At 38.8% G+C, this 27,801-nt stretch overlaps 1 protein-coding gene across 2 annotated transcripts in view; it reads right to left on the bottom strand.

Moving 5' to 3' along the window:
• Nucleotides 1-16,845, bottom strand: part of CEP120 (centrosomal protein 120) — a gene marked incomplete at its 5' end in the record, with an annotated part of 36,177 nt that extends 19,332 nt beyond the window's left edge. For both annotated transcript variants that reach the window (XM_082302247.1, XM_082302248.1), the window contains 13 exons: nucleotides 352-504; nucleotides 593-689; nucleotides 2,936-3,118; nucleotides 3,936-4,085; nucleotides 6,092-6,269; nucleotides 7,514-7,624; nucleotides 8,418-8,625; nucleotides 8,881-9,108; nucleotides 11,124-11,321; nucleotides 12,419-12,567; nucleotides 14,695-14,836; nucleotides 15,675-15,789; nucleotides 16,718-16,845. In XM_082302247.1, the coding sequence (XP_082158373.1) occupies nucleotides 352-504; nucleotides 593-689; nucleotides 2,936-3,118; nucleotides 3,936-4,085; nucleotides 6,092-6,269; nucleotides 7,514-7,624; nucleotides 8,418-8,625; nucleotides 8,881-9,108; nucleotides 11,124-11,321; nucleotides 12,419-12,567; nucleotides 14,695-14,836; nucleotides 15,675-15,789; nucleotides 16,718-16,845 (2,040 nt within the window). The remainder of the gene's footprint in view (nucleotides 1-351; nucleotides 505-592; nucleotides 690-2,935; nucleotides 3,119-3,935; nucleotides 4,086-6,091; nucleotides 6,270-7,513; nucleotides 7,625-8,417; nucleotides 8,626-8,880; nucleotides 9,109-11,123; nucleotides 11,322-12,418; nucleotides 12,568-14,694; nucleotides 14,837-15,674; nucleotides 15,790-16,717) is intronic.
• Nucleotides 16,846-27,801: the final 10,956 nt, after the last annotated feature.

Below are 27,801 nucleotides of genomic sequence, written 5' to 3'. Positions count from 1 at the left end.
CAAGAGTAGAGAGCAATGGTTTTTGAGACGCATCTAAAGGAATACAGAATTAATATTTAACATCAATAGTTTGAATCTTGTATCTACTGCACTTTATAAAGAGTAATGGGAAACTGCAGATGGTATTCTGCAGCTCAAACCTAGCACCTTCTTCACTCACTTAAGAATTAAACTTCTTCCTTAAGAGCACGGAATTTGTGGATGGAGTAGTTTACATCTGAAGTTTTAATACTCTGTATGAGTAAAATTTAGTTCTTACTTGAAACAGTAAAATACAATTCATGTTCTTCTCTATACCAATTTTGCTAAACCTCTGGCAATCATGTAATTTAGGTAATGAAGAGTAAAAACCTGATTTTCAAAAATGTCCTCTTGCATTTCCTTCCACATTTCTAACTCCAGTGCTGCTTTGTATTCCAGAGTTTCTCGAGGTTCTGGATGGTCTTCTGGGGCACAGCAAGGCTGAGTGGGAGGGACATGCCGTTGCTGACCAGCACCCATATCCTGATACAATGAGAGTGGATTTTCATTGGAACATCAACTTTTCAAAGACATGTTCAAAGGAAAAGGAAAAGATTTATAGAAAATTTACTTGAGAAGAATCTGACACCATAACTTCTTGCACTTTCACAAGCCCATAGTCTTCCAAGGTGATGGCATACGAAAGCTCGGCTATTCTGCTACCTGACCTGTAAATAACATTAGAATGTTATTTTAATGAAAACTGTCTAAAGATACAGAAAGAGAATTGTAAGACAACATACAAACCAGCAAAGCTGAAGCCCTACAAGTTCTGTGCAAGCTCAGAATCTCTAAACAGTTTCCTATGTGAGAGCCTCACATGTTTTCCAGTGTATATTTTTAAGTTAGGGGCTAGTTTATGAACCCACAGTAAGCTTTCTGACTTAAACAGGTAACTTGTCTTTGGGAACCTATTTAATTAACAGATTACTATAATCAACACATCCCTGCAACAAGGGAATAACCCAAAATTCTACCTACAGTCTTATGTCTGAACGATGTAACTGTTCATACAAGCATTGCTGCTGACTTTATCTTAAGATACTTGTTAAATTTCTTTAGTTTTGCTCTTTTAGACTTTAACAGTAACCTACTAGTAATCCACAATATAAGTAATTTAGCGTATCAGTTGTGGTAAAACATCCTTGGATTACTAAAAAACACACTTCTGGAAGCTTCAGCACAGGGAACTGGCAACCTTAAATCCACTCAGAAATTAAAATATCTAACGATGCCTAGATAACAGATATTTTAATAAATTAATTTGAAAGTAGTTGTGGCTTCTGCTTAAGAAGAACAGTTTGTCTCCAACTGCCTCATCTCTAGTCACAGTCAAAATGTAGCAAACAAAGACAGTCTTTTGCATACAAAGATATTAAGAGAAGGAACACACTGAAGTCATGTAACTGGAAATTTTATCAGAAATCGCACATGAAGGTACACTGCAGTGTAGACCTTGGTCAAAACAAAACCTCTCGTTTCAGTGATAAACACTCAGTAAGGCAAAGGCAATCACACAACCACTTGACACCTGGAAGCTGCAGAACGTATCAAGCAACAAGATGCTGCAGGAATTTACCATAGCTGTAGTTTTCACAGAAATTCACTTTCAGCAAATATAAATAGTCAACACTAAGATGCTTTTTACAAAGGTGCAGCCTTCTACAGTTATTTGCAAGGGGAAAAAAACCCAATAAATTGCTTGTACTTCACTGAAGTTAAAATAAATTGCTGCAATAAATTCTTACAACTTTCCATCAGTCACGGACTAAAAAAGAAAACAAGATTCATATTAACAAACCTCAGAAATCTGAGTAATTAAGTCTGTTTAACATACCAGTGTAAAAAGAAGGTTACATGAAGACGAGCAAGGATAAGAAGGGGTCAGCACAGCAAAACACAGACCTGATAACATTTTGAGAATGCCATCTAGTGGTTATGCTTTGTGCAAAAGCAGGTTTCATTTAACCGACAGTAAAAGTATGAACCTGAATGTATAGTCAGACCTTAAGGTAACTCTTCACAGAATCAGGCCATGCTGGCTTTCACACAGAAGTTTAAACAAAGCCAGAGGTCAATTTTCTATTAAGATGGGGGGAGGGGGGATACCAGTCACTAACATGAAATCTCCTGTGAGTTAAATTTATAACATGCTTATTTTATCTGTTGCATTAGAGGTTTAAAACTGACCTCAGTCTTAATAGCAATTGCATTTATTTCTAAGGGCATAAACAAATTTCATCATTACACAGAAAACATGAGGGTCTAGACACTGATTGCGAACACTAATCATCTTCAACAAGGACACAGGACAGAAGTAACTACAAATTAAAAAAAATAAATAAATAAAAAAAATGTAACTCCATCACTGTCCTGTGCAAATGAACATTTGTCTTCAGACAGAAGGTTAGCTAATACTGCTCCTTCTGATGTAAACAAGCTGAAACCCCTGCTACTATCCTGAAACACGAGACGTCTCAATTTTCTGGATATATCTGTCCTCCTAACTTTCACTGAAGTAGTTGCATCTAAAAGCATACTACGGACAAACAATGGTAACTATTTCCTGGAATATTAGCACTTTCTGTAAATAAGTAACTTAGTCAAGGAAGTGCCTCAGTAATATTTTTTTCAATTATTTATTTCTTAATCTGTCTGTGAAGTTTAATTTACCCAGGATCACGATTATGTAAAGGCTTATTACAATGACTGTGGTAGTAGTGTGGACATTGCATAATATGAATTGTGGCATCTCTTGCATGCCTACTCCCTCCCCTCCATACTGCAGTACTCCACAGCCTGTTTACCTATTCAAAAGGCTAAGCAGGAAGAGCTGGCCGTTTTTCAGAGAAATACTAAACAAACAACTCTACAAAACTTGCTACAGAGTAAAGTATTTTTTAAATAGTTTTACCCTTGTGGTGCTGTGACACTGACTGTTTCATTACAAGTCTGGCGCCAGCATTGTTCACCATTCCCACCCAAGAAGCGGGTTTTTTCTGAAGCCAAAACATTTGAAAGCTGAAGCCTTGCCACCCCTAGAAGCAAGTCTTTGGCTGTTTTATCCTTGTGCCACAATTCAACCAGCAGAGGCAATCTGAAACAAAGAAGTGATCTTAGTGTCAGGCATCAAAATGAAACAGGAAGCTTTTTTATTCAGAAGAACCTCATGTTCTAAAAGTAACTTTCCAAATCAGTAATGGTTACAAATGTCAAACCATGAGATGGTTTTAGTGCCTTCCACTTAGAGGAATGAGACCGACTGACTCTGTATCTTCTCCATCACGTGGGTCAGTCAGATTATCATTCCTTTCTTCAATTATTAGGGAATAACAACGTTATAGTGAAAGTGACTGACAGAATAATACTAATGCAACTTGATCATCTTCATTTATAAATACTTACAAATTAATTTCAGCCATTGTCGCTTAAAATACATCTCCCTCCATTCCTGCTTTCAAAACACTACTATTTTTAACATCTTAATTATTTTTTGAAAGCTGATGGAACTACTGGGAGAACTGTTTCACAGCCCTTAACATTGTGAGCTGCTTTCCAGGTACCTGCTGTATTTTCAAAGATATCACATAGTCATTGCATATTAAAAACAAAAAAATTACATATTTCAAGTAGTACCTTGTCAAAAACTATGCTATTAAGCTTTAAAATTTACGGCCACTACACTTGTTTCTGTAAACAATAACACCTAAGTATGCAAGAGATAAAATCAACAACTGTAGGATTCCTGACTTTAAATGTAATTAATAGAGAAACTGGAAGTGTAGGCTATTAAGTTTCATTGGCATTAGCACTTGAATTATTTACTAAATTCTAGAACTGACAATCTTAATGTAACTGCATTTGCTACAAAACCTAGAAAAGTGTAATTAAGATAAAAAATTGCAAGTCACTACCTGAAGAAAGTATCTTGAAGCTGATGAGGCATAGTTGCAAAGTCAAATGCACAATATGACTTTGGAAGAAAGACTTCCATGTTCTTTCTGACTTCTACAGGTGGACTTGTCATAATAGGTGCTGCACTGCCAAAAAAAGGATACGAGTACCTAATAAAAACAATAACAAAAATAATTAGTCTATAAATAGATAACTTTTCTTATACCTTCTGCAACAGGAAAACCAGTTTAGACATCGTGTACTAAAGAATGACTTATATCCACATGTGCAAAATTTATACTAGTACATACAACATTAGAATTTAGTGCTCAAGTATTCATGTTTTCATTTACTTCAGGACTAATCCAGCTTCTTAATATTGGCTGTTGTTTCAACAAAGAGAGCTTTAATAACCTGTATGTTCACAACCAGATGAATTCATATTTTACTAAAACTCTGCAATTATTACATGAAGTGAGCAGAGAAATAGAAGAAAAATTCATATTCACACATAGATTGTCACTTGAGAAAATTTGTAACTATAGTTACAGTTAAGACTAGACTACCATGCAACAACTGATAACTAAGTATTCATATACACAATGTCAGAACCATTTGAAAATTTCATTAGCTTTTAATCTCCACAGTTTAACTGACTAAAATGAAAGTCAAATCATTTTACCAATATAACTTAAAATGTGGCCTGAAACTACTCTACTGGCACATTTCAGTGTATGATAAACCGTAAGAAAAGGGACGACTCAAATCTCTTAAAGTTCATTTTGTTCAAACTGGTGATGCCAGCTGTCAGCTAAGTTCCTAATAAAATAAAAGCTGCATCAAATGATGCCACTATATATAAAAATTGCATACTTCACCTTTTGTGGAGAGCTGCTGAAAGAGCTTGTTCAGACTGGAATAAAATAATGCTTCCAATCTACAGTGAATATGCAGTGTTTTACCCTGCAACCTTTCTTAACATTTATGTATCTAGATGTTGCTCCACTTTCCTGCCATGTTCATCACTGACTACAAAAATTCAAGCGCATGAAACAACAAAACCAATGTATTGTTACTGTTCTGAAACAAATTAATTATTGAAATGTTATATGAAAGATTTTATGTGACAAAATTCCAACCATTTTATGTTGCTTTCTACATACTATTTAGTAATGTAGCCTATACAGAAAGACATTAATGATGCACTCTGTATTATTATATATATATATATATATATATTCTACCCCTACATCTCATCCACACCTTTTCAACCTAGTTCAGACAAAATCTAAACCCCCAAAAATCATCACCACAATTAGACCTCCCAGTGACCAGTTAAAACTGTATGAATCAAACTCTGACAGAAAAAAGGCAGCAAATGCAGAGGCACCTCCCTAGCCAGAAATAGTCAATTCTTTCAAACTGAATCACCATTCAAAGATACTTCATCACAAACACCAAAAGTGCCCTAATGGAAACAAGACAAATTGTAAAACGTGTTGTTAATCACTGAATTCAATAACTAATCAATCACCATCAATAACTAATATACCATAAGCAGAATTTCTTTTTTAAGCCACCAAAATCATCTCTGTATCTACAAGTCTCTCAGAAGATAATGCATTTACTATACTGATTCTTCATGAAAACTAGAATGTTCTGCTTTGGATTCATGCACAAACCAGTGATCTGTCTCTTACTATAACACTAAAAAGAGTTCTTGGTAGAACATGGAAAACTACCAAAAAAAAAAAAAAAAACCAACAAACCAAAAACAAAACAAACAACCAAACAAAAAAAAAACCACAAAAAACAAAACAAACAAAAAACCACAACCTGCACAAAACCAAACAAAAAATCACTTAATTGATCAGCTGGAAATGCAGCCAGAAAGTAACACGAAAAGTAGTTCTCCTCTTCCTTTAAAGACTGATGTTTCTTGTCGTCCAAGCTCAGACATCCAAGTGACATTTAATACAAATTACAGTAAAAGGTAAAGTTTTACATATCACTAAACTGAGCATTAAAGATGATGAGCCAGATGAACATTCTAAAGTATTTTGCTACTGAAAATCAGCTATGTAAAAGGCATGAAGAAGCATAGAAGCATACTGCCAGCAATCACTCAGATTATGAAGGCTTTGTATTTACCAAGAATAGCAAAAATAAATTGTACCTTAAAATGCAGTTTATTGGAAAACCAACTTCCAGACCACGTATACTTCTTAAGTCTATTGAAAAGCAAAAATGGTGAGAGGCTGCTGGAATGACAATTTTCTGCGCTGACACAGGCTCAGAAGAACTGGACACACCCACAGGGTTGGGCTGAGATATCGCTACTGGACCACTATCAGCTGAAAACACAAAAGACAATTCATGTGTATTTTTTATAACTTGTTCTGCCCAAAATAACAAAATATATCAAAGATTAGTGTCACACTTTAAATGCATGTAGAGAGGTTGCTTCCCTAAGAGATTTCAATTCCTTGTAAAATAAATGAATACTGTGAAAAATAACCACTCCTTCTGTAAGTTACTGCTTCTGAAGAAAAAACACCAAAAATCCAATAGACTTTAAATTTTCTTAAAGGATTGTAATTTTTTTCCTTTCTTTATTATTCTTTGAAGCTATTAACTCACTGAAAAAAGTTTACCCTAAGATCAAAGATACTGAATTCTTCAGAAAGACGCTCTAAGACTTCAGTTTATATTAATGGTTCATAGCCAACTTGAGGGCATGCATAAGAAAAAAAATACATTTTTAGCAATTTAGGGGCTTTTTTAAATTAACTAACTTCTTTAGAATTACAAAGACAGGTTAACAGGTTAATTACAGAGCTCATGTAAGGCAGCATCAGCTATTAGCCTCAAACCGAGGCTTAGCTATTGTAGCAAACTAAAATGTGCAAAGCACATCTGCTTCTGTCACAGAACCCATCCACTGTGACACCCATTTTATAATTAGGGAGCAGAAGCATCACTGAGTGCCCGTCCAATTGCATCCAGGCTTCTCATATCCTTACAATGACACCCAATACTGCCTTCAAAGTGCAAAGCATCAAACGACAAGTCCCACAGGCAGGTCTCCAAAAGGTGTTCTTGAAAGGTGAGCAAGACATTTTGTTTAAGTCTTCAAGGGCTATTTGGGCTACCAAGCCCCTCCAAAAAGAGGGATTGAAAGTGTCAGGTAAGAACTCAACTGCCTTTTATAAATCCTACTTGTTCTGATACTCTCTTCATAATTATTTAAAATGTTTCCACTTTTGTCATTTTTAAAGAAATGCATCATTACTAGCATTGACTTTTATTATTTTCCTCCTTTTCATAAGTGTTTTGTTTGCATTAATAGTAACATTACAAGAAAGAAGAATACCGTAATAATTCAACATCAGCTAGTTAACACAACACAGGGATGAAACAATTTTAAGTGATGCAAGTAAGATGTCAGTAGATTGCTTGGTGCAAAGAAGCACCTGGAATTTTAAGGTCATCGCAAAACAAAAAGTACATACAGCTTACTGTTAAAATTCATTTGAATTGCTACTTGACTATAGTCAAATTTCATTTAATGTACTAAAATCGATAAATTTTGCCTTACTGGGATTTTGCACATCTAACTGAGGTGACTTTGCTCTGCTCTGCAATTTCAAAGCTGGAAGCTCTTCAAGACACTGTTTGTTAACCTCTTGAGGGCAGCCAGCCACCAAACCTGAAGGACAAATGTGAAATGGCATGTTTTACATCTTAGCAGAACAGAATTATAAAATTACTATTACTTTTAATAAAAAAAGCACAATCCTGGATTTCCTAACCAGAGATTCAAACCAGCTGCTGGGTTCACAATACTTTCTTGCTACATTCCATATAAAGGACTTAATCCTCACTTAGATAAGATCAGTTAGGATTAAAAGAAAATTTGGACAAATCCTGAGACCCTATTCTACGGCACAGAATTCCCTCTACAGAACTGGGTGTTTTCAGGACAAATCTCAAAAGACCAGCAATATAAATGTCATAAGAAAAATAAGTCTGCTTTATTCATAAACCATCTCTTAAGAAGATTCATGTTCAGTAATGTCCAGACAAATAACTTTTTTTTTGAGATTTATTCTATTATTATAGTATTTCTTATCTCTGTTCCTCTTGCACTTTTCCATGACCCAGGTCTCAACTTAGAAACAAGTCTTCCAATGGCTCAGGCTACCAAGTCCAAACTAAATGATTACATAAAAACAAACAAAAACTCAGTTGATTGGTTTTGTCCAGGAATCTGTACAACAGGAACATCTGTCTTCACAAATTATTATCCACATAGTAAATTCCTCAGAAAATTTTAAAATCCCACATTACCCCTGCTATTGTATTTAATAAATGTTAACATTAGACCATTCCATCTCATTGAGCAAGTCAGTTTCTTTCTACTTCATGAATATATTATAAAGGAATAGTACATGATCCAAGACCACACTTGGCAACTGGGCAAAACATTATATACCACATACCCCTTTTCTGTGGTTTTGTGCCTTTTTCAAACTTAAGACTTTCCACTTCACTTTCTGTTGCTACATCTTCTTTTGAAGAACACTGGTCAGCTTGAGGTGGCACAGTTTGGGATCTCTGCTGCAGGCTCTCTGTTTTTCCACTAACAGGTGAAAGAACTTTCTCCTGTGGCTGTTTGGGTTCAGTCGCAGCATTTAAGGGAATCAAAGGCTGAATGAAATTATATAGTTTTCTTATTGATCATGGCTAGCACTGAAAAATTCTGCCTACGACATTTTCATAATATGACATTATTTTTCAGACATAGAAAAATGCCAACAAAAGGATTATTTATATAAAGCAATTAATTCTTTCAGGTTTTTTTTAACATAAAAACTAGTCAAATATTATTTAGAAACACCAATAATTTTTTAACGTGGAATTGTGCAACACTGTCTAAACCAACAATGAATGGGTAAGACATACCTGGGTAGTCAAGCTCTCCCTTTGAAGAATTACAGATACCCCAACAGTAGGAACCAGATCCATTGGCAGTTGTGGCAGTTTCTGTTTAGCTCTATTTGGCGCAACAAGGACAAATGGTCCTTCTACTGCCACAGGGTATTGATCAATCTCCACATTTCCTTTCTTCAGTAGTCCAGACAGGGGTACTTCAGTGCTTCCAAGAGAATGGTCCCCACAGCAAAGATGGATCTGTACACACACAAAGGTGCTAGAAAGTAACTGGTATGTGTGATACCATCTGTGCGCTCTCCACTAAAGGTACCATAAATACAACAAGTTCTCATCCCTAACCTAGCCCCTGCATACTGAGAATAAGAACAGCTATGAAATGGCAGTTTTGAGCAGGTGGGGTTTGCTCACCGACAGAACAGCAGCAAATCACTGACTGCCCTTCTGAGAACCTGTACTATCATTCCTTCTGTAGGATAAATTCAGTACTCTGTGGCTTCTAAACACAGCACAGATTCTTGCCCTTAATGTACAGGCATATAAAATGCATGACTGCAAAGTAAGTAAAAAGGTACTCGAAGGCTTTGTGCATATATTAGACACCACTTAAGTAGCAAGGATTTTTGGAATTAAGTAAGCGTGGTTTTAATTCCAGGTTAACATCATTATTTGAAAACTTGACTCAACTGTTTACTCCTTACACAGCTTAATATTTACACATACAAGTAAAAGATGGATCTTAAAAAAATACCAACACTAAAATAGGACTACTATATAGATTACTAAGGTAATCTGTTTTCCTCAAAGTCACTCTTTGAAACTTACGTATGAATTTGCTTTTTGCCAAGAGACTTCAGTTTTGATTTAGCAGATCAGAACACTGTATTCCCATCCTTAATAGTTATTGCACTTAAGGAAAACTGTCATGCTAAAAGGTGTCAGCTGCCAGTATACATACCTGTGTGTCTATATACTCATACATACACACAAATAAAGTCATACAATACGTATATATACACAGCCAACTCTGGCAATTAGCACCTTTTATAACGGAAGTCTTCATTTCTGGAAAAATACATTAAAATTAAGAATCAGAACACAGTGCTCTGATCCTGTATCCTAAATTTTAAGAAGCTGAGTGAGAAGTCAAAGAAAGAAAACTGCAAATCAAAATGTGGATCTGACTGCAAAAGAACTTCTGTTCAAAAAGTTGTTCTTCACACATGATGCAAACATGCATAATTCCCCATATATGTACATATGTATCACACATGCTATATTAAATACTTTAAGACTGTAGAGTAAGATTAAATTCCAAACACCAGTGCCTATGTTTCTCCAAAAAGACTTAGAGTTGAGGCAAAAAAAAAAAACCAAACAACCAACCCTGAAACATTACAAGATTTAAACAAAAACATTCTTAAATAACTTTTAAAAGGTCCAGATCCACAACTTTCTTTGTATAATTAACACTGTCTTATTTACCAGCTACATCATCAGAAACCCTATACCACCATCATTTAATGAAACAGCCTCTTGTTTGTAATTAGTTTGAGCCATGCACAGATTGCCATAAACACTAAGTACTACCTGATATTTAGAATCATAGATTAATTTGGGTTGGAAAAGACCCTTAAGATTGGTGAGTCCAGCTGTTAACCTAACACTGCCAACCCACCACTAAACCATGTCCCTCATTTAAAGGCAAGCTAAAGATAAGCAATATCCCGTAACAGCCCAAATATGTCCGTAGTGTATTTAGAAACAGCATTTGGCTACAGAGCATGGAGAAAAGATGGACCTCCCTTATTACTTACGAAGAGTACTGAGGACAGTGATTTTAGAATTTAGGCAAGAGTGACCTGAGCAGCTGGCATGGGATTACCATAGGTAGCACAAAGCAGGACTCTGGGTTGCAGATGGTCTGACTGCAGTGCAGGCCCCAAAGCACAGAGCTCTTGAGAGTATACCAAATTCTTTGGGAAGATCATATTTCAGCAACACCTTTTATCATGACATGTAAACCAGCTCGTTGTAATAGCAACTAATTAAAAGGACAGCACTCCACTGGAGCTAGGAAACTTGCTGCTAAGGTTTCCCTCATATCTGCAAGACAATCAACTTATATTTGAGCCAAAATACTGTAATACAATCTTAGCTTTGGAAACAGAAATGCATCCCAGATACAGCCTGTGACATATTGTATTTCTTTAATTTTCATTATTTTCATTCACATTTGAAATGAAACAGCTTACCTGCAATTTTGACTGCGCACAAAGATAAACATGAAGAACTTCTACTGTGCTACGTATTCGAACTGAAGCTCTTTCTGGCTCGAAGTTTGGATTAATTAAATCAGTGAAAGGTTCATTTGTGACATCATTTCCCAGTAATGAGTAGTAGAAAAAAAACTCAGGTTGTAGATCAGGGAGCTTCATAGTACTAGGAATTAACTGAAAGAGAGAGAAGACAATAATGTGTCTCTTTCCTTTATGTAGAGATAATAGTAGTTCTGAAGCATTAGCTTGGAAGTTAGAGTTTAAAGTGACCAGCTGACCTAAATCCTAGCTTGCACTCCACAAACAACTTTTATATTAATACTCAAATCAAAAATGTTTTACTTTTTTAAAGTAAAAAAAAAGCAAGCTTTAATTTACGAGCATAACAACAACTTGCAAAATTCTCTGAATTACCTTTAAGATTCATCAACACCAGGGGCTGTAACTCACATTATTTAATAACATCAAGCACTGCACAAATACTCAGAAATAAGCAGTGCCTTCATAAAATATTTCCAATAGAAATAATTCAGATTAGATACTGTTTTATAATTTACGTGATTGAATAAAAGACTGAAACAGACAAACAGCTACTCGATCCTGTAGCCAACTGCAGCTGTGAGTTCAATGCCTAGAGAGGCACAAGCCACCCCAGAATGATCACAATAAATTTACATCTCAAGGCCCTATAATTCTGACACAGAAAATTATTTTGCCTGAAAAAAATAAAGATGACAAGACTGAGGAGAGTTTCATATACCTTGAGTTCTAGACCAATTAAGAGCATACTGTCAGTACAGCATGAACACAGCAGCTGAGGTCTAAAGCTGAAACAATCATTAGCATGGCACTTCATCCCAGCTACTAAGTCCTTCCCTCCAGCAATATATGAACTCTGTCTTACATACTTGAAAAGTATTTCACCTTGTTGGAACTTCAGTGCATGGGCACCACACTGAAGGCTGGTATTATCCATACACACACTTTTTTCACTATATTGCAGTAGAGAAGTATGCATTCCATAAGAATGCATAATTTAAAGTAAATACAGCTTTAGCACTTCAAAAGAATTATATTTCATCTGCAGTCTGATATGTTAAGGACTTCATAAAGCTTTAAAATTAATATAAATTCACTATAGGACAGGGTTATTTCTTGAAATAAACTTAGAAAACAATAAAAAAATCCTAATTAGAAATGAAGAATGGGAGGGTGAAAATACTAATGTGGGATAATACTTCTTAAGAACCACACATAGCAGGGAAACAGACCTGTTCCAACTGTGTGGCAAATGCAATGGTTACAGACAAGACAAAGTGATCTCTGCAATACTCTGGTGGTCCAATTTGATGATAGCCCTCTTCTTCATTCAAGACTGGCACAATACTTTTAGGGTCTAGTCCGGGAAAAAGGGTGAGTACTAAGAGAGAAGAAATAAACATAAATAATTATAATAAGCTTAATTTAATAAACATAAGTCTTTATAATTGCTGCAGCAATCTGATATATAATTGCAGTTTTATTTTTAAGCATTACACATGGACATTACATGTGGAAAGAAAAATTACAAATAAAGATCTCGATGCCTGGTACCAAACTATTGCAAAACAGAAAAAAGCCCCTACGTATACTTCAGTATAGCTACAAAAAATTCAGAAATTAACTTCTATTCACAGATGTTATATTGAACACCATGCTAGACAGAATCCTAGTTCCTCTTTTTATTTGTGAGTAACATTACAGTGACTGGAAGTTTATTTCATTATGCTAGAGTCTACCATGCTCTTTCTTTACTTTGTTCGTTAAAGAAAATGCAAGGCAGTAACTGCATATTGCAACCTGTTTGAACAAGTATGATATGCCATTCCACAGATCTTTATAATGTTTCATTCAAAGTCTTTTCATCTGAAGTCTTCAATGCCTAAAACATATTCTGTATTCTGTTTTGCTAGTTTCTGTTCTATAGTGCCAGTAATTCAACACATTTCAAAGCCCTCAGGTTACACCAAATAAAAATAATGACACAGCATTTTGTGAACAAAAAAGCTCCATTTCAAATACTGGAAGCTTTACACAACTTAAGTCAGTAAAGAAAAAAAAGGTATATGAATACTAAACGGAAAATTACCGGACTAGACTAGAACTGGGTAATCCAGCTTTCTCATACCCAATGCCTGGAACATTACCTTTACAACTGCGAAAACCCACAAGTTTGTTTGTTTTTCTCCATTACATAAATACGATATTGACTAATTTTAACATGACAAAAGAAAGGCAAAACCTGGCAAACTTGTCTGTAGCAATTATTCCACAGAAAACATCAAGTGGAAAACAGTGCTGAGTGAAGGCAGAAGGTTCTTCCTTTATTTTTTGCGAGTGTCATGAGGGATAGGAGAACTCACAGGCATAAAGATCACACGGGAAGTGCAGACTAAGGAATCATTTACAGTTGTTCCTTGCCTCCTCTACAAATTTTACAATATGGAAAGTTCCCTGTGTTTTGTTGTAAACCTGAAAGAATGGAGTAAGCTCTGCACTTACATGGAAACTTAAATACTGTCTTAAGCAGTTTTGAAAGGCAGCCAAGTCAGTGAATTCTGGGCCAGAAGCTTGTAAAACACTTACTGCCACTGACCACTCTGTTTTTACAAAATCACAGCCACAGATCATAAGCAGAAGTATTGTGAAGTATGCAGGAGAAAATTCACTAGTTTTACCAAAAGGCTCATTTTTCAAAAGTAAAGTATACAGGCATTTGGGTGGGGGATCAGGGCAAGACGGAATTATGGTTTTGTTTAAAGGCTCTTTAAATCAAGTTTCTAAGACCTTGTTTTTGTTTTTTTAAAAACTACTAACTTGCATTAAAAAAAAAAAAAAACACAATGAAAATATGCAGATGAAAAAGTGACTTAAAGGCACAGCACACAAAGACACCTACTCGTGCTACCATTTGACTTCCAAAAGATTTTTGGCACATTTCACTAATTTATTCTGAGAGAAATGAACAAGAGAATCCAGAATTGGAATGAGTCCCAACAGTAAGCAGATGTTACCACAAAAAACGACCCTTAACAAAAGAACATGGTTTAAGTACAGAAAGATTAGAAAAAGAACCCACCAAAAAAAAAGCCACCAAAAAAGAAACAAGCCTACTCAATAAATTAGACATTTTACTACCTTACAGTTCCACGCCCAAAGTACTTCTTACACTCTGTAAAAAGCCCCTTTCCTAATTCTTTCATAACTTTCTAAAGCCCATAAATATGAGTAAAATGCCCAAGAAAGTTAACTATGGGACCCTGATTCTCATTTTAAACATCAGCTGGTTTGTAACTTGTCCCCCTAGAAGTCACACAACTACCACAGTAAAGAATCCTTAAAAAATTTACTGCCAAAAGGAACATTAATCAGCTGTAAAGGATTTGTATCGGAACGGATGTGAAATTAAAATTCTCTTGACACTTAAAACAACACAGTTGAAACAAGTGATATGTCATCTGGCTCAGGAAGATTTTTAATTCAAAGTGAGTGGTATTGTGTCACTTACCCTTCCCTTCTCTAGACGGTGCCTCTTTTGCTTTAAAATCATGGACCAGTGCTTTTGAATCTGCCTCCAGTGCAACACCAAGTTGTATTTCAGGCTTAAATTTAGGGTACTTGTTACCAAGCAAAGGATACCATTTAGGTGTCTACATAGTAAAATACAAAAATAAGACCCAAGAGTGTTTAAAAACCACAGAAAAAAGATAGTATTAGGGAAAACTCAGTCTTAATCTAGCACTTCTACTTCATCATCTACAGAAATACACTTTGGTTTTTATTTCTAAAAATTTGGTCTGTGTAGTACACTATTGTACTAAAAAATTCTGTAGGATGGTTACTGGACAACTAGCTGAATATTCCAATTTTTTTCCACTGACTTGTACAGCAAAAAAGTTAGAAAGAGAAATACACCATAGATCTTAGAAAACCTTTAAGTCTTCAACTGTGCATAGTAAATCATAGGCACTGAAAATTCTCAAGAAGAATGATGTCAAAATAAGACACCACGCTCCTCGGATGACCCACATCAAAGTTATATTTTGATCAAGCTTGATATAAGAGTATGGGCTAATTAAATTTATATAAAAAATTGTATTGTGCTTACTCCATGCTGTATTAAAAAACAACTTAAGACTTGATTTGATGATGGAGATTCAATTGGTCCATATTTATTGCTTAGATAAATATTTCCAGTTGACTAAATAATGAAAGGGTGTAGATTAATTGGCTGCTAGTACTCCAATTATCTAATTCAGAAATAAGCAAGATTAGTACAACAATTTTTGCATTCGCACATGTTCTCAGACTCAAGATATCTCCCCTCCAAAGAAAAGAAAAAACAATAAAATCCCCCATACATGATCAATCAGTCGTACTCCAAAACAAAACTCAAAAGTTAAGTCTGTGCTTTAATTCAAACTATATTGCCTGTAATAGCATTGCTGCCAAAGCATAAATTTTAAAACTTTATGCCCCATAACATACCTGTTTCTTGTCCTGTGCAGCCCTTAAATCCAGTACAATGTAGCCTATATTCTCTTTAGCTGAAGATACAGGATCCAATGCAAAACACTGGAGCTTGATAGGTGTGCGCTGCAGCCTGAAAAAGCAACTTAGTTGAAATACTAAATATAAAATGTATCTATGCCATTAGCTCTCAAAGATATTTCATAACTTTCCAGCAAGACAATGATACCAAGCTTGTTATATAATTAGTTTCATTGTGTCAGAAATTGAATTTATATTGAACATACAAAAACTCATCAGTGAGTGAGAGAATGAACACATGGTTTAATTTTCTAAAATAAAAGAGGAGTGCATTGGAGCCTCATAGTCTCAAGTTCTATTAAAAAGACATTAGTGACAAATAAATACCTCATCCACATAAAAGAAATAAGCACAGCACCTCACAAGAAATTTGAATTACACTTGTAAGGGCATCTTAAAAACAGGACTTGTGGAGAAGATTTTTGGGTAAAGCACGTAACTGCTTCAAGGCACAGATAAGATGTGTAGCACGTGGCACATGTAGGCATCTTTCTCTGTCAAACAAAGATGATACAGCCTTTTTAACGTCTTTGTTTGTCATAATATTACAACCTGTAAGTCGTAAAACTTGTAAAACCAAATAACAGCTATGGAAAGGTTCAATTTCTAACCTTATTTCCTTGACATTTTCAAAAACTATTTACATAGGCTTGTCAGGTTTGAAATTAAGTTAATTTTGTGTCACAGTACACATAAGGAAGCTTGACTCCAATGTTTGAATTACAGCATTATTAATTTGTTCTAAGCACCTGTGGGTGTTTACCATTCAGAATTTTTAAGCATTGCTTCTCTTGCCACACACTACCAGTTTTTTGTACATTACCTCAGTACATTTTTTAACAACATTATGGTAGATAAAAGTAAAAGAAAGTTCAAAAAACCAATTCAGATGACAGTAACAAACCCCCTGTATTTCACTAACTGTAAAGACAAGAAAATTGAAGTTTATCTGCAAATGAGAGTTCACTTTTTAACATTACCTGTGCTGATGAAGCGCTTTCCTACCAAGCTCCCAAGCCAATTCTGTAGCAAATTCAGGCTGATCAGTATGCTCTACAGGATCAGTAGCCAGCTGTTCACCATCTAACTTGGCTTCAACTATAAGCATGTGCTTGGGTCGTTTTGGAAAACAGCGCCCTGTAAAAGAGTGGCATTGCACGGTCATCACTAAAAAAGAAGCAGGAGCTCAGATTTATGCCATAAACCAATCAAGTGAAACTAATTTCCCATATCATCTTCCCTGCTCTGTTCTTTAAAGAAAAAGTGTTTGCCCTATGCAGAAATATGACAGAACGTAACACAAAACAGACTACTTGTGAAGAAACAAGAAATCAAGTAACAAAGAAAAAAGAAAAAGTAGCAAGCAATTAGAATGATTTGAGAAATCTGTGACTGGCAATAAGTAAGGGAGCAGGTGAGAGAAAGAAAGTGAATGTTTTACTTCAAATGAAGATGTTATGACTGTCCAACACCAAAACAGAAAAACACAATCTTATAAAAGTAGTGAAACGTGTTTTTCCTGCCACTTGATGAAAAGAAAAATTATTACCAGATTAGGAGAGTGCCTAAAACTGTATATGATTGGTCCTGGGTTCAGGATCATCCAATATTCTGGTTTGAAATGACAAGAAGAAGTGAAAATTTACTTATATCACAGCGTGGGGAGATGATACTACAGGCATGTCAGACGACAGGATCTTATTTGTAAGCTCCTCTGGCAAACTACATAAATGGACATAATAGGATACATAAATAGAGATAATAGGATTTACTTGACAAAGAGAAAGCACTGAGCCAAAACAACCCAAAACCCCACTAATCTCCAAAACAGCCCAAAAATAGAAAAAGACACCCCAATAAACAACTCACACACTAATTAGACGACAGCAACTAAAGCCTGTAGAAAAACAAGATGAAGAACAACTAGCTATACGTTCGAGACAACACTACCAAAACCAGCTTACAGCAGATTGCTAAGAAGGGACAGAAACACCAGAACACCACTTAAAAAAACCCCCAAACCCTCAGGAAAGGATGGTTACTTTTCTCATTCATTTAAAATAAAACATTTTGTAAATACCTCCAAGACCTAACCGGGGGTAGCCAACTCCAGCCTTAAAATACGTACGCCCAAAGCTTTGTTAATAAAATTGGTTTACTCAACGCTGCTCGGTTTAGTCCGCTCAGGCCACCAGAGAAAACACCTTGGAGGCAGCGACCACCCCTCATCTTCCTCTCAGCATAGAGGGGACGCGCTGCAGCCGGGAGGCCGCGACCCTCCCGTCCCCCCGGTTACCTTCCAGCACAGACACGACGATCAGCAGCCGATCGGCGGCGCTGGACACCATCTCCCCGCTCCGCCCGGGCGCTGCCAGGGCCAGGAAGCGCGGCCGCTCCCGAAGCGGAGCGGAGGGAACCAGGAGCCCTCAGGCCGCTCCTCCCGCGCTGCCGCCACTCGCCGCCCTTTTGCCGCCGCCGAGCCTTTAAACGCCAACCGCCGCCGCTTCCGCCCGGCACCGCCGGCCCCGCCGCTTCCGCCGCCGGCTCCGCCCCGCACCGCCCGGGCCCCGGCACCGCCCCGGCACCGCCTCGGCCCCGGCACCGGCCCCGCACCGCCTCGGCCCCGGCACCGCCCCCGCACCGCCCCGCACCGCCCTCGCACCGCCCCGCACCGCCCGGGCCCCCGCACCGCCCCGCACCGCCCGGGCCCCGGCACCGCCCCGCACCGCCCCGGCCCTGGCACAGCCCCGGCACCGCCCCGGCACCGCCTCGGCCCCGGCACCGCCCCCGCACCGCCCCGGCCCCGCCTCGGCCCTTGCACAGCCCCGGCACCGCCCCCGCCCTGCGCTATAACCACCGAGGGTCAGCGGCAGTGCCTCGGCGCGGACTGTTCGGCAGCGAGTGGGGCTGTAGCCGGAAACCTCACAAATAAAAATATAAAAACGTTTTTCACAAGTATTCTGCATTGCCAGTGGAGGAATACCAGCTGCTTCAAGGACGTACCTTTTGTTAACGTGGGGAAGTTTCTTTACTTTTTTTTTTCCCCACTGTGATGAGTGTCATAGGAGAATCTGAATGCAATCGTAGGGAAATGCAGCTTTGTCCTCCTTTGCTAATTTTTTAGAGTATTCTTGTCTTCCGTAAGAAGTAATAATCAGTTAAGCAGCAATATCAGGAAGTAGTGTGTCCCTCCACTTGGCACCCCAAGTTAAACACGTATGTCTTGACTGTGAGGCAACCCCCCCCCCCGTTTTTAAGTTTACACTATTTTTTTAGTAGATGGCCTAGCAAAATCCTTGTGTGGACATAAAATCCTTGTGTTTTAGTTACACACATATTCTGTGAAGTTTCTGAGTCACAATTTGCAAACACCAGGAGAGGGAGAACCTGTTTTCCTTTTGCAAGAGTTTTATTCTGGCTCTGAAACACTTCCTAAAAAGACACTTATATCTGAGTTGAATCTGCCCAAGTTCAATTCTGGCTGCTGCTTTTCGTTGTGTCATCTTTGGGCATATAATGCTGCATGTGGCACAGCAACTCTCTGTCTCTCCGGTCTGAGCTCTTAAATTTCTATCACTGTGATGTTCTGCAAGCCAGGTTGTTTTTATAGATACTTTTTACACAAAACCTGGTGGCAGACCTCTGAAAAGTGAGTGATTTGGGCTAGTGAGGGAACTTGAAAATTGATTTCTCTGGGTGTGATTCATTAAAATAATAGTCTTATGAACTACTGTTGAAAAAAAAAATCACTTCTTCTTGTAACTGTTCATGGATTTGTTTTTCACCTATTTAGCAAGCTGGACTGGTTCAGCACAGGGACAGACAAATGCCAGAGCCAACAGAAAAGACTGAGAGCATGGGACTAACAACGCTGGTTTATAGGTGTTTATGTCTGCACATGGCAAAGCATGTGGAATCTCTTCTTTTGGCAACAGCAAGCCTTTAAATCAGGTCACCTACCTCATGGAACTTTATCCTTTGACATCCAGTCCTGGCCCTAACCTGACTTTTATCTTGATGTTACAGGTATTAACTGTGCCAAGAGCCTCAACACTATAAACTCTTTTTAGTAAAGACTTTTTTTTTATTTAAAAAAAAGGAGGAGATAGAAGGAGAGATAAAAAGACATTAAAAAGACAATAGGACCTTCTTGGTCTTATAATCTACATTTATTTTGCAGTACACCAAGTCTTTATGCATCCTAGAACCACCAAGGTTTGTTTCCTTATTATGTCATCACAGTCTTGCCTATGTGTATCTCATCTTGCGCATTTGCCTGCCAAGGTCTCAGCTGCAAGATGTGACCTATGCAAGAATACTCGACAGCAGCAGTGAGCACACATGTGGGAGGTGTGCCCAGGTAGAGGAACACCTTCACTTAGTGACAGAACTGTGGGAGGCAGTGAGTAGATTGAGCAGCATCGGAGAGTCTGAGTGAGAGATAGACTACTTGAGAAACCCCCTACCTTCCCAGGGACAGACCTGGGAGGATGCATGATACAGGGGATTCCCTATCCTATCCTATCCTATCCTATCCTATCCTATCCTATCCTATCCTATCCTATCCTATCCTATCCTATCCTATCCTATCCTATCCTATCCTATCCTATCCTATCTTTAATCTGCAGAACACCATGGCTTAAGGGATAGAGGGGAAATGGTGACAACTTCCTGCCCTGCATAGCGGAGCATCCCCTCCATTACTACCCCACCTTCCCAGGTGCCCTGGCATAACAGGTACAAGGCTCTGCAAGTGCAGCTGAACAGTGACGAGAAGGGTGGTTCATCTAGGTTGGACATGTCGCTGAGGTTGAGTCAGCCTACTCCTTGTGTCAAGACTGCTTCCATACAGAAAAAGAAAAAAAGATGTGTCATTGTCATAAGAGACTTTCTTCTGAGAGGAACAAAAAGCCCAATATGTACACTGGATCCACTCCTTAGAGGAAGTCTATTGCCCCTCGGAGCTGTGTTAAAGACATTAGGGGGAAACTTTCTACTCTGGTACAGCCCTCAAATTATTAACCATCAATTCTTGTTCAAGCAGGCAGTGAAGAAATTGCCATAAGAAGTCTAAGGGCAATCAAAAAGGGAATTCAGCATCTTGTGACTAACTGGTTAAGGGATCAGGAGCACATGTAAAATTCTTCTCTATTGTTCCATGTATTGGGTTGACCCTGAGTTGATGGGCAGTTTTTAAGACCAATTACGCTTCTCACAATTTACATATTTAAACCGCACAGAAAGGCGGGACTTCCCCTTTTGGTCGGAGCTCGCCTGCTGGGAGGTGGGGGCTCCGGAGCCTCCCGGCCCCGCCGGGCCGGGCCGGGGCCACTGCCCCTTTCCCCCTTTCCCCACGCTGTGGCACGGACCCTGGGTGGCTGGTGGGGGGACTGCCTCAGAGCCACAGGCAGCTAAAACCAGCCATGGACTGCTCACAGCTAAACCCATCCAGCGCGGCTTCTGGGGACCGGCGGGTCCCTCTCCTCTCCACGTGGAGCCGGCGGAGTCAACGGGAGCCGGCAGAGCCTCCTGTCTGCAGCCAGCACACTTCGTGCTGAACTGAGGAAGACACCACGCAGCCAGCAGCACAAAGGGAGCGAGGCTTTCCCCACCGTAAAGGCCGAACAAGAACACTCTTCAGCATGGCGGCGTCAGTCAGAGAGAAAGAGAAGTGAGTCACATGGGACGGAGCTGAGCACGGCGACTGGGAGAAAAGAGGGCGGTGCCACGATTCTGGCGGGCAGCTTAAAAGAAACCTTCTTGCATGCCGTGGTAAGAAATTGTAATACCACAAACTGTTTGTCTCTTTAATCCATTTGAAGAACATGGGGGGATGGAGTATCTTCGTGTGCCTGTGAAGATTGTGAAGAATGCCAATGCCAGGCTATATAGTAGTAAGAGGCTGTTAGAGACTTGTGGCGAAGAAGAGCCTTTGTGTGCAGGCCAAAAGAACTTATCCTTAAAAAGATGAATAACCCCATGTGATGGCCCATGTTTTGCAGTGTGAAGGAACTGTGAGATTTTTCATGGGAGAGATGTTCTACACACAGCAGATTGTTTGTTTCCGGGCGGATCTGCTGTTGGTGGCAGTTTGGGAACCACGTGCAACTGAAGGAAAAACCCTTTTTTTCCCTTAAGCATAAGAGAGAGACTTTTCAAGAACTAGAACACTGACTAACATCCCATGTTCTGTTATCCCTTGTGTGAGCTAGGTAAAAGGAGAGAAGTGCTGGCTGGAGGGGGGGGGGGGATTTGCTTTAATTTTGTTTTGTTATTGTCTCTTTACTTTTAATTCTATTAGTAATAAAACTCTTTCATTGTACTGCAACTGTTTAAGGTTTGTGCCTGCTTTGCTTTTCTCCTAATTCTTATCTCACAGAAGGAAAACAAGTAAGTAATGAATATTTTGAACCAAAACCACTACATTTAATTGGTGTTTCTGCCTGGTTTCGAACTCAACCCGCTACATTAAATGGTGGAGAATGCGGGCAATTAATGGGCACTGTGAGATGAAGATTAATTAGGAGAAAATAATAAGCAGAGCAAGTATAAAGTTATAAAATTAAGAAGAATAATAGAAGAAATTTACTTTGTAGAAGTGGTAAATATTCTAGGGGTGGAGGTTTATGTAATTTGTTTTCTTTTATCTCTGGTTTTGCTATTTTAAGTAATTTTTGGATATGTAAATTTTAAGAAGCGAGGGGTGGAATGTATTGGGTTGACCCTGAGTTGATGGGCAGTTTTTAAGACCAATTACGCTTCTCACAATTTACATATTTAAACCGCACAGAAAGGCGGGACTTCCCCCTTTGGTCGGAGCTCGCCTGCTGGGAGGTGGGGGCTCCGGAGCCTCCCGGCCCCGCCGGGCCGGGCCGGGGCCACTGCCCCTTTCCCCCTTTCCCCACGCTGTGGCACGGACCCTGGGTGGCTGGTGGGGGGACTGCCTCAGAGCCACAGGCAGCTAAAACCAGCCATGGACTGCTCACAGCTAAACCCATCCAGCGCGGCTTCTGGGGACCGGCGGGTCCCTCTCCTCTCCACGTGGAGCCGGCGGAGTCAACGGGAGCCGGCAGAGCCTCCTGTCTGCAGCCAGCACACTTCGTGCTGAACTGAGGAAGACACCACGCAGCCAGCAGCACAAAGGGAGCGAGGCTTTCCCCACCGTAAAGGCCGAACAAGAACACTCTTCAGCATGGCGGCGTCAGTCAGAGAGAAAGAGAAGTGAGTCACATGGGACGGAGCTGAGCACGGCGACTGGGAGAAAAGAGGGCGGTGCCACGATTCTGGCGGGCAGCTTAAAAGAAACCTTCTTGCATGCCGTGGTAAGAAATTGTAATACCACAAACTGTTTGTCTCTTTAATCCATTTGAAGAACATGGGGGGATGGAGTATCTTCGTGTGCCTGTGAAGATTGTGAAGAATGCCAATGCCAGGCTATATAGTAGTAAGAGGCTGTTAGAGACTTGTGGCGAAGAAGAGCCTTTGTGTGCAGGCCAAAAGAACTTATCCTTAAAAAGATGAATAACCCCATGTGATGGCCCATGTTTTGCAGTGTGAAGGAACTGTGAGATTTTTCATGGGAGAGATGTTCTACACACAGCAGATTGTTTGTTTCCGGGCGGATCTGCTGTTGGTGGCAGTTTGGGAACCACGTGCAACTGAAGGAAAAACCCTTTTTTTCCCTTAAGCATAAGAGAGAGACTTTTCAAGAACTAGAACACTGACTAACATCCCATGTTCTGTTATCCCTTGTGTGAGCTAGGTAAAAGGAGAGAAGTGCTGGCTGGAGGGGGGGGGGGGATTTGCTTTAATTTTGTTTTGTTATTGTCTCTTTACTTTTAATTCTATTAGTAATAAAACTCTTTCATTGTACTGCAACTGTTTAAGGTTTGTGCCTGCTTTGCTTTTCTCCTAATTCTTATCTCACAGAAAGAAAACAAGTAAGTAATGAATATTTTGAACCAAAACCACTACATTTAATTGGTGTTTCTGCCTGGTTTCGAACTCAACCCGCTACATTCCACTTGCAGGGAATGATGAAGGAAGAAACAGGAAGCAGATCAAGAGAGTAACAGATTGATATCTAACTCTGAGACTGGTCAAACTGATCCCTGGTAGAATTTTGTGGGTTTTGATCATCAGGCATGCTGCTCCCAGGCTTATTTCTAGTGAGCCTGTTTTTATCCCCTTTTCCCTTCAAATGTAGTTTAAAACTCCTTCAGTGAGGCTTGTTAACTCCTGAGTGAAGATCCTTTTCTCCCTTAAAGACAGGTGCACCCCATTTGTCAGCAAATGATTTGATGATCAAAAATATTCAAGGGGGTGGTGTGCAAGTCGACACTGTAGCAGATTTGAATTGCCCCTGTACTAATTTGTGCAGCAGGGATGGGTGTTGAAGTGGTAGAAACCATAGAAGCACTTGAGAACAGTCATACAGGAATTAGGTCTTCTTCCCCTAAAGGTGGCAGGACTGATAGCCCAACTGAAATGTAATGGAAAACATTGTGAAGCCCAAAAATTACAGTGTAAGCAATCATGGAAAAATAGTGGGATGACTTGTGCTTCTGGAATGCTGCAACAAGTGGCTATAAACTATTCAGAATCAGCAGGGAAAGAGAGCCCTCTTTAGGAAGTGGAGGAGTTAGGGAGTCTTTTGATGATCTAGAGCTTGACAATGGTGATGAATTGGTAAAATTTGCCTTCTTGAAATATGTTATGCCCTTTTCTAAATGCATTTATTGACTCCAAACTAAGGAGAACTCCAAACAGCAGGGAAAACCTAATGACTGTCAGACTTCAATAAATGTATTAGAGTTGGAAAGGCATCTAAATGAAACAATATAAAGACAATGCTGGCATTAAAAAGATTTTATGTATTATTGCCATTGAGCACATTTCTTTCTAATAATTTGTGAACTGTTTTAATCTATCTGAAATATATAGACTTAAAAACCCCCAAGATACAACAGAAAAAAAAAAGACAAACACTGAGAACAAGTCATAAAATGGCCTGTTTCAACTACAATCAGTTTCTATAACATTATATTAATATATTTTTCCATTTTCTTAGTTTGACTTTTTAATGCACCTTTGACAAATTAATGTTATTATGCTTCTCTTTGAGCAACAGAATTAGAACTGTAGCACTTAAAATATTAATTTGTCAATTTGTAATCAAATTTCTGTGAACAAGATAGAGATGGTCCAGTTCTGCTTCACTACTATCTTCACTTATCCCACATATCTAGGGAAACAACATAATTAAATTCAGGTGAATGCATATTATAAATTAGCCCACAAAATCAAATCAAGTAGTGAATGCTAGGTACAATGCTTAAGTTAGCATTGGTTACAAAATTTTCTTCATCTAGACAATGGTTAAACTAATTATTGAGTTAATAATTTATGACTACTATTATTAAATGCTTTAATCAGCACTTTTTATGTTTATCTCCTTGGTTTTGAGCCTATTAAGTTTCAACACTTCTTTATAATTATGAAATGATTTTTCTTGGCATGGTTATTTTTTTCAATCACAGCTTCAGTTCCCATTGACAGGATGTGTCAATTTTGTCTCCATTTTACTATTTAACATTTTACAAAGTTACTCATTCTTCGTTCTTTACTTCCTTCTCTTAAATAAAAAATTTAAAATGTATTTCTGTTGCTGTTGAAAGATTTCTACCTGCTGCATTCCTAATTGGCTTAGGATCACTTACTTAGTTCTTATTTAACCTGTCTTGGAACTCCTTTTACACTTGAGGATTGTTCATGCAGAGAGAATAATAAATAGCTGTACCCCTTTGTAGCAGGGATTTAAACTGCATGTAAATGGAATGTGTGTTCTAAAATTAGTCTTCTTATGGTTGTTTGGTTACACTTCGGAATACTTTGGAAGTATCCTTAAGAGTTTTGCTCTTTCTTATCATAAAACAGCCGCAGTAAGATACTTCAGATGAAGTTTGAATATGAGAGATGAATTTTAAATCTGTCTTTAAGGCGAAATTTAGAATTGGAATCACTGATCCATGGTGCATGACCTGGAGGAGAAAAAACCATCATTTCAACAAGGGATATTTGAATTTAAGAAGGGAAGCTGAAGGTTCTTTTCAAAGATTAGATTAGAAAAGCAATAACTTTTATTCTTCTGAAAATGGGAGATACAAATGGTGAATCATATTTCTTCAGAAAAATTAATAAAATACTATTTCTTCTCCACTGACAGCTGTGGTATGTGTAAATGGTGTAAATGACACTGGACAGTTTATTGTGATGCCTAATTCAATTCCATGAACTGTACTCATGGATATCATGTATCATGAATATCAATGAAAATTAGAAAAACTGTTGTACTTGGTTTGTGTGGCAAGGTTTTTGTAGTGGGGGCTATGGGGTGGTTCTGTGAGAAGCTGCACCCATGTACAATAGAGCCAATTCCAGGTATCTCCAAGCTGAACCCACTGCTGGCCAAGGCTGAGCCCATGAGCAATGATCACAGCACCTCTGGGAAAACAGAGTTAAGAAGGGGGAAAAAAATGGCTGTGAAACAGCAGCCAGGAGAAATGAGTGAAACTGTGTGAGAGCAACTGCCCTGCAGACACCAAGGTGGAGGTGGAGGTGTTTCTCCAGGTGCTGGAGCTCATATTTCCCTGCAGCCTGCGGTGCAGCCTGTGGAGAGGCCGCTGTGCCCCTGAGCCCATGGAGGACCACAGGGCAGCAGAGATCCACCTGCAGCCTGTGGAGCACCCCACACCAGAGCAGGTGGAAGTGCCTGAAGGAGGCTGTGACCCTGTGGGAAGCCCCCACTGGCTACAGCCCCATTCCCTCTCCCCCTGTGCTGCTGTGGGCAGGAGGCAGAAAAGATCAAGAGCCCGAGAAAAGGGGAGGGATGGGGGAATGTGTTTTAAGATTTTGCTTTTCTTTCTCATTCTCATTCTGATTTAATTGGCAATAAAGTAAATTAATTTTTTCTGCAAGTTGAATCTGTTTTATCCCTGTCACTAATGGGTGAGTGATCTCCCCCTGTTCTTATCTCTAGCCATGAGCCTTTTGTTATATTCTATCACTGCTGCCCAGCTGAGGAAGGGAGTGATAAAGCAGTGGGCACTTGGCAGTAGATGCCACAGTCAACCCAACACATCTGTTAGAGGAATTGGATCTAAAAATGAAACAGACAATTATATGTATGAAAAATTAACAGAAAGTATCCCATGGATATTTCCAAACTAGGGACAAAACACTGCCTTTGTTATTTTCTTAAGTCTAGCACAATCTACAACTCTATGATGAAAAATAAGAGCATCCTGAAGAATATCGGAATAGATTCTGGATCTCCCTTAAGCACTCCTGTGCTGTGACACTTCTAGGACTTTTCAGGTAGCTTACCAGATTGTTCCTGTTAAATTTTCAGACCTTTTCAGTAAAAGTAGTAGGTCACAGTCTGTGTGAAATTGTTGGTGATAGAAATTTCCAGACTGAAAATGGCTAACGGCTTTGAAATCTAAAGATGCCGTCAATGGGTACATAATGACTTGTCTTTGGTCTCATGGTCTTCTACTGTTTGGCTGCTCACCTAGCAAATATTGCTCATACTGAAGAATAAAGAATTACCAAACCCTAATTATTTGGAAGGAGGAAAACTTTCAGTCAACATTTGAGGGGGGAAAAAGATTCTGTAAAGATGAGAATATTTCATGGGCTCTGTTTTTCAGTGTTCTAGTATTCTTAGAGACCTTTCATTTTTCTTACTTATTGAGAGACAAGATGTCTTAAAGGTTACTCTGTGACCAATATTTAAACTTAAATACTTTCAGCAAATGACATCTCCTTATGATAATGTTGAAGTAAATCTCTTATGTGATCAGTTTCCCTTTATCACTTTTTAATTTCCAGGAAACTCCTTGTATCTTGAAAGAGCTAGTAAGTTAAACACCAAGTTAAACTATGGGTCTGATTCAGAACCATGAGTCAGTAAGAAGAGATGTTTTCCCTTTCTTTGAAGGGATAGCTTCAGTGGATTTCAGATCTTGTCCCAAGTGACTACAGACATACTCCTACATGTCTG

Source organism: Coloeus monedula (genome assembly GCF_965178545.1).
Source record: "Coloeus monedula genome assembly, chromosome: Z".
Lineage (NCBI taxonomy): Eukaryota > Metazoa > Chordata > Aves > Passeriformes > Corvidae > Coloeus > Coloeus monedula.
The sequence above is the reverse complement of the archived record's forward strand: the minus strand, read 5'-3'. Positions and strand labels throughout refer to the sequence as shown.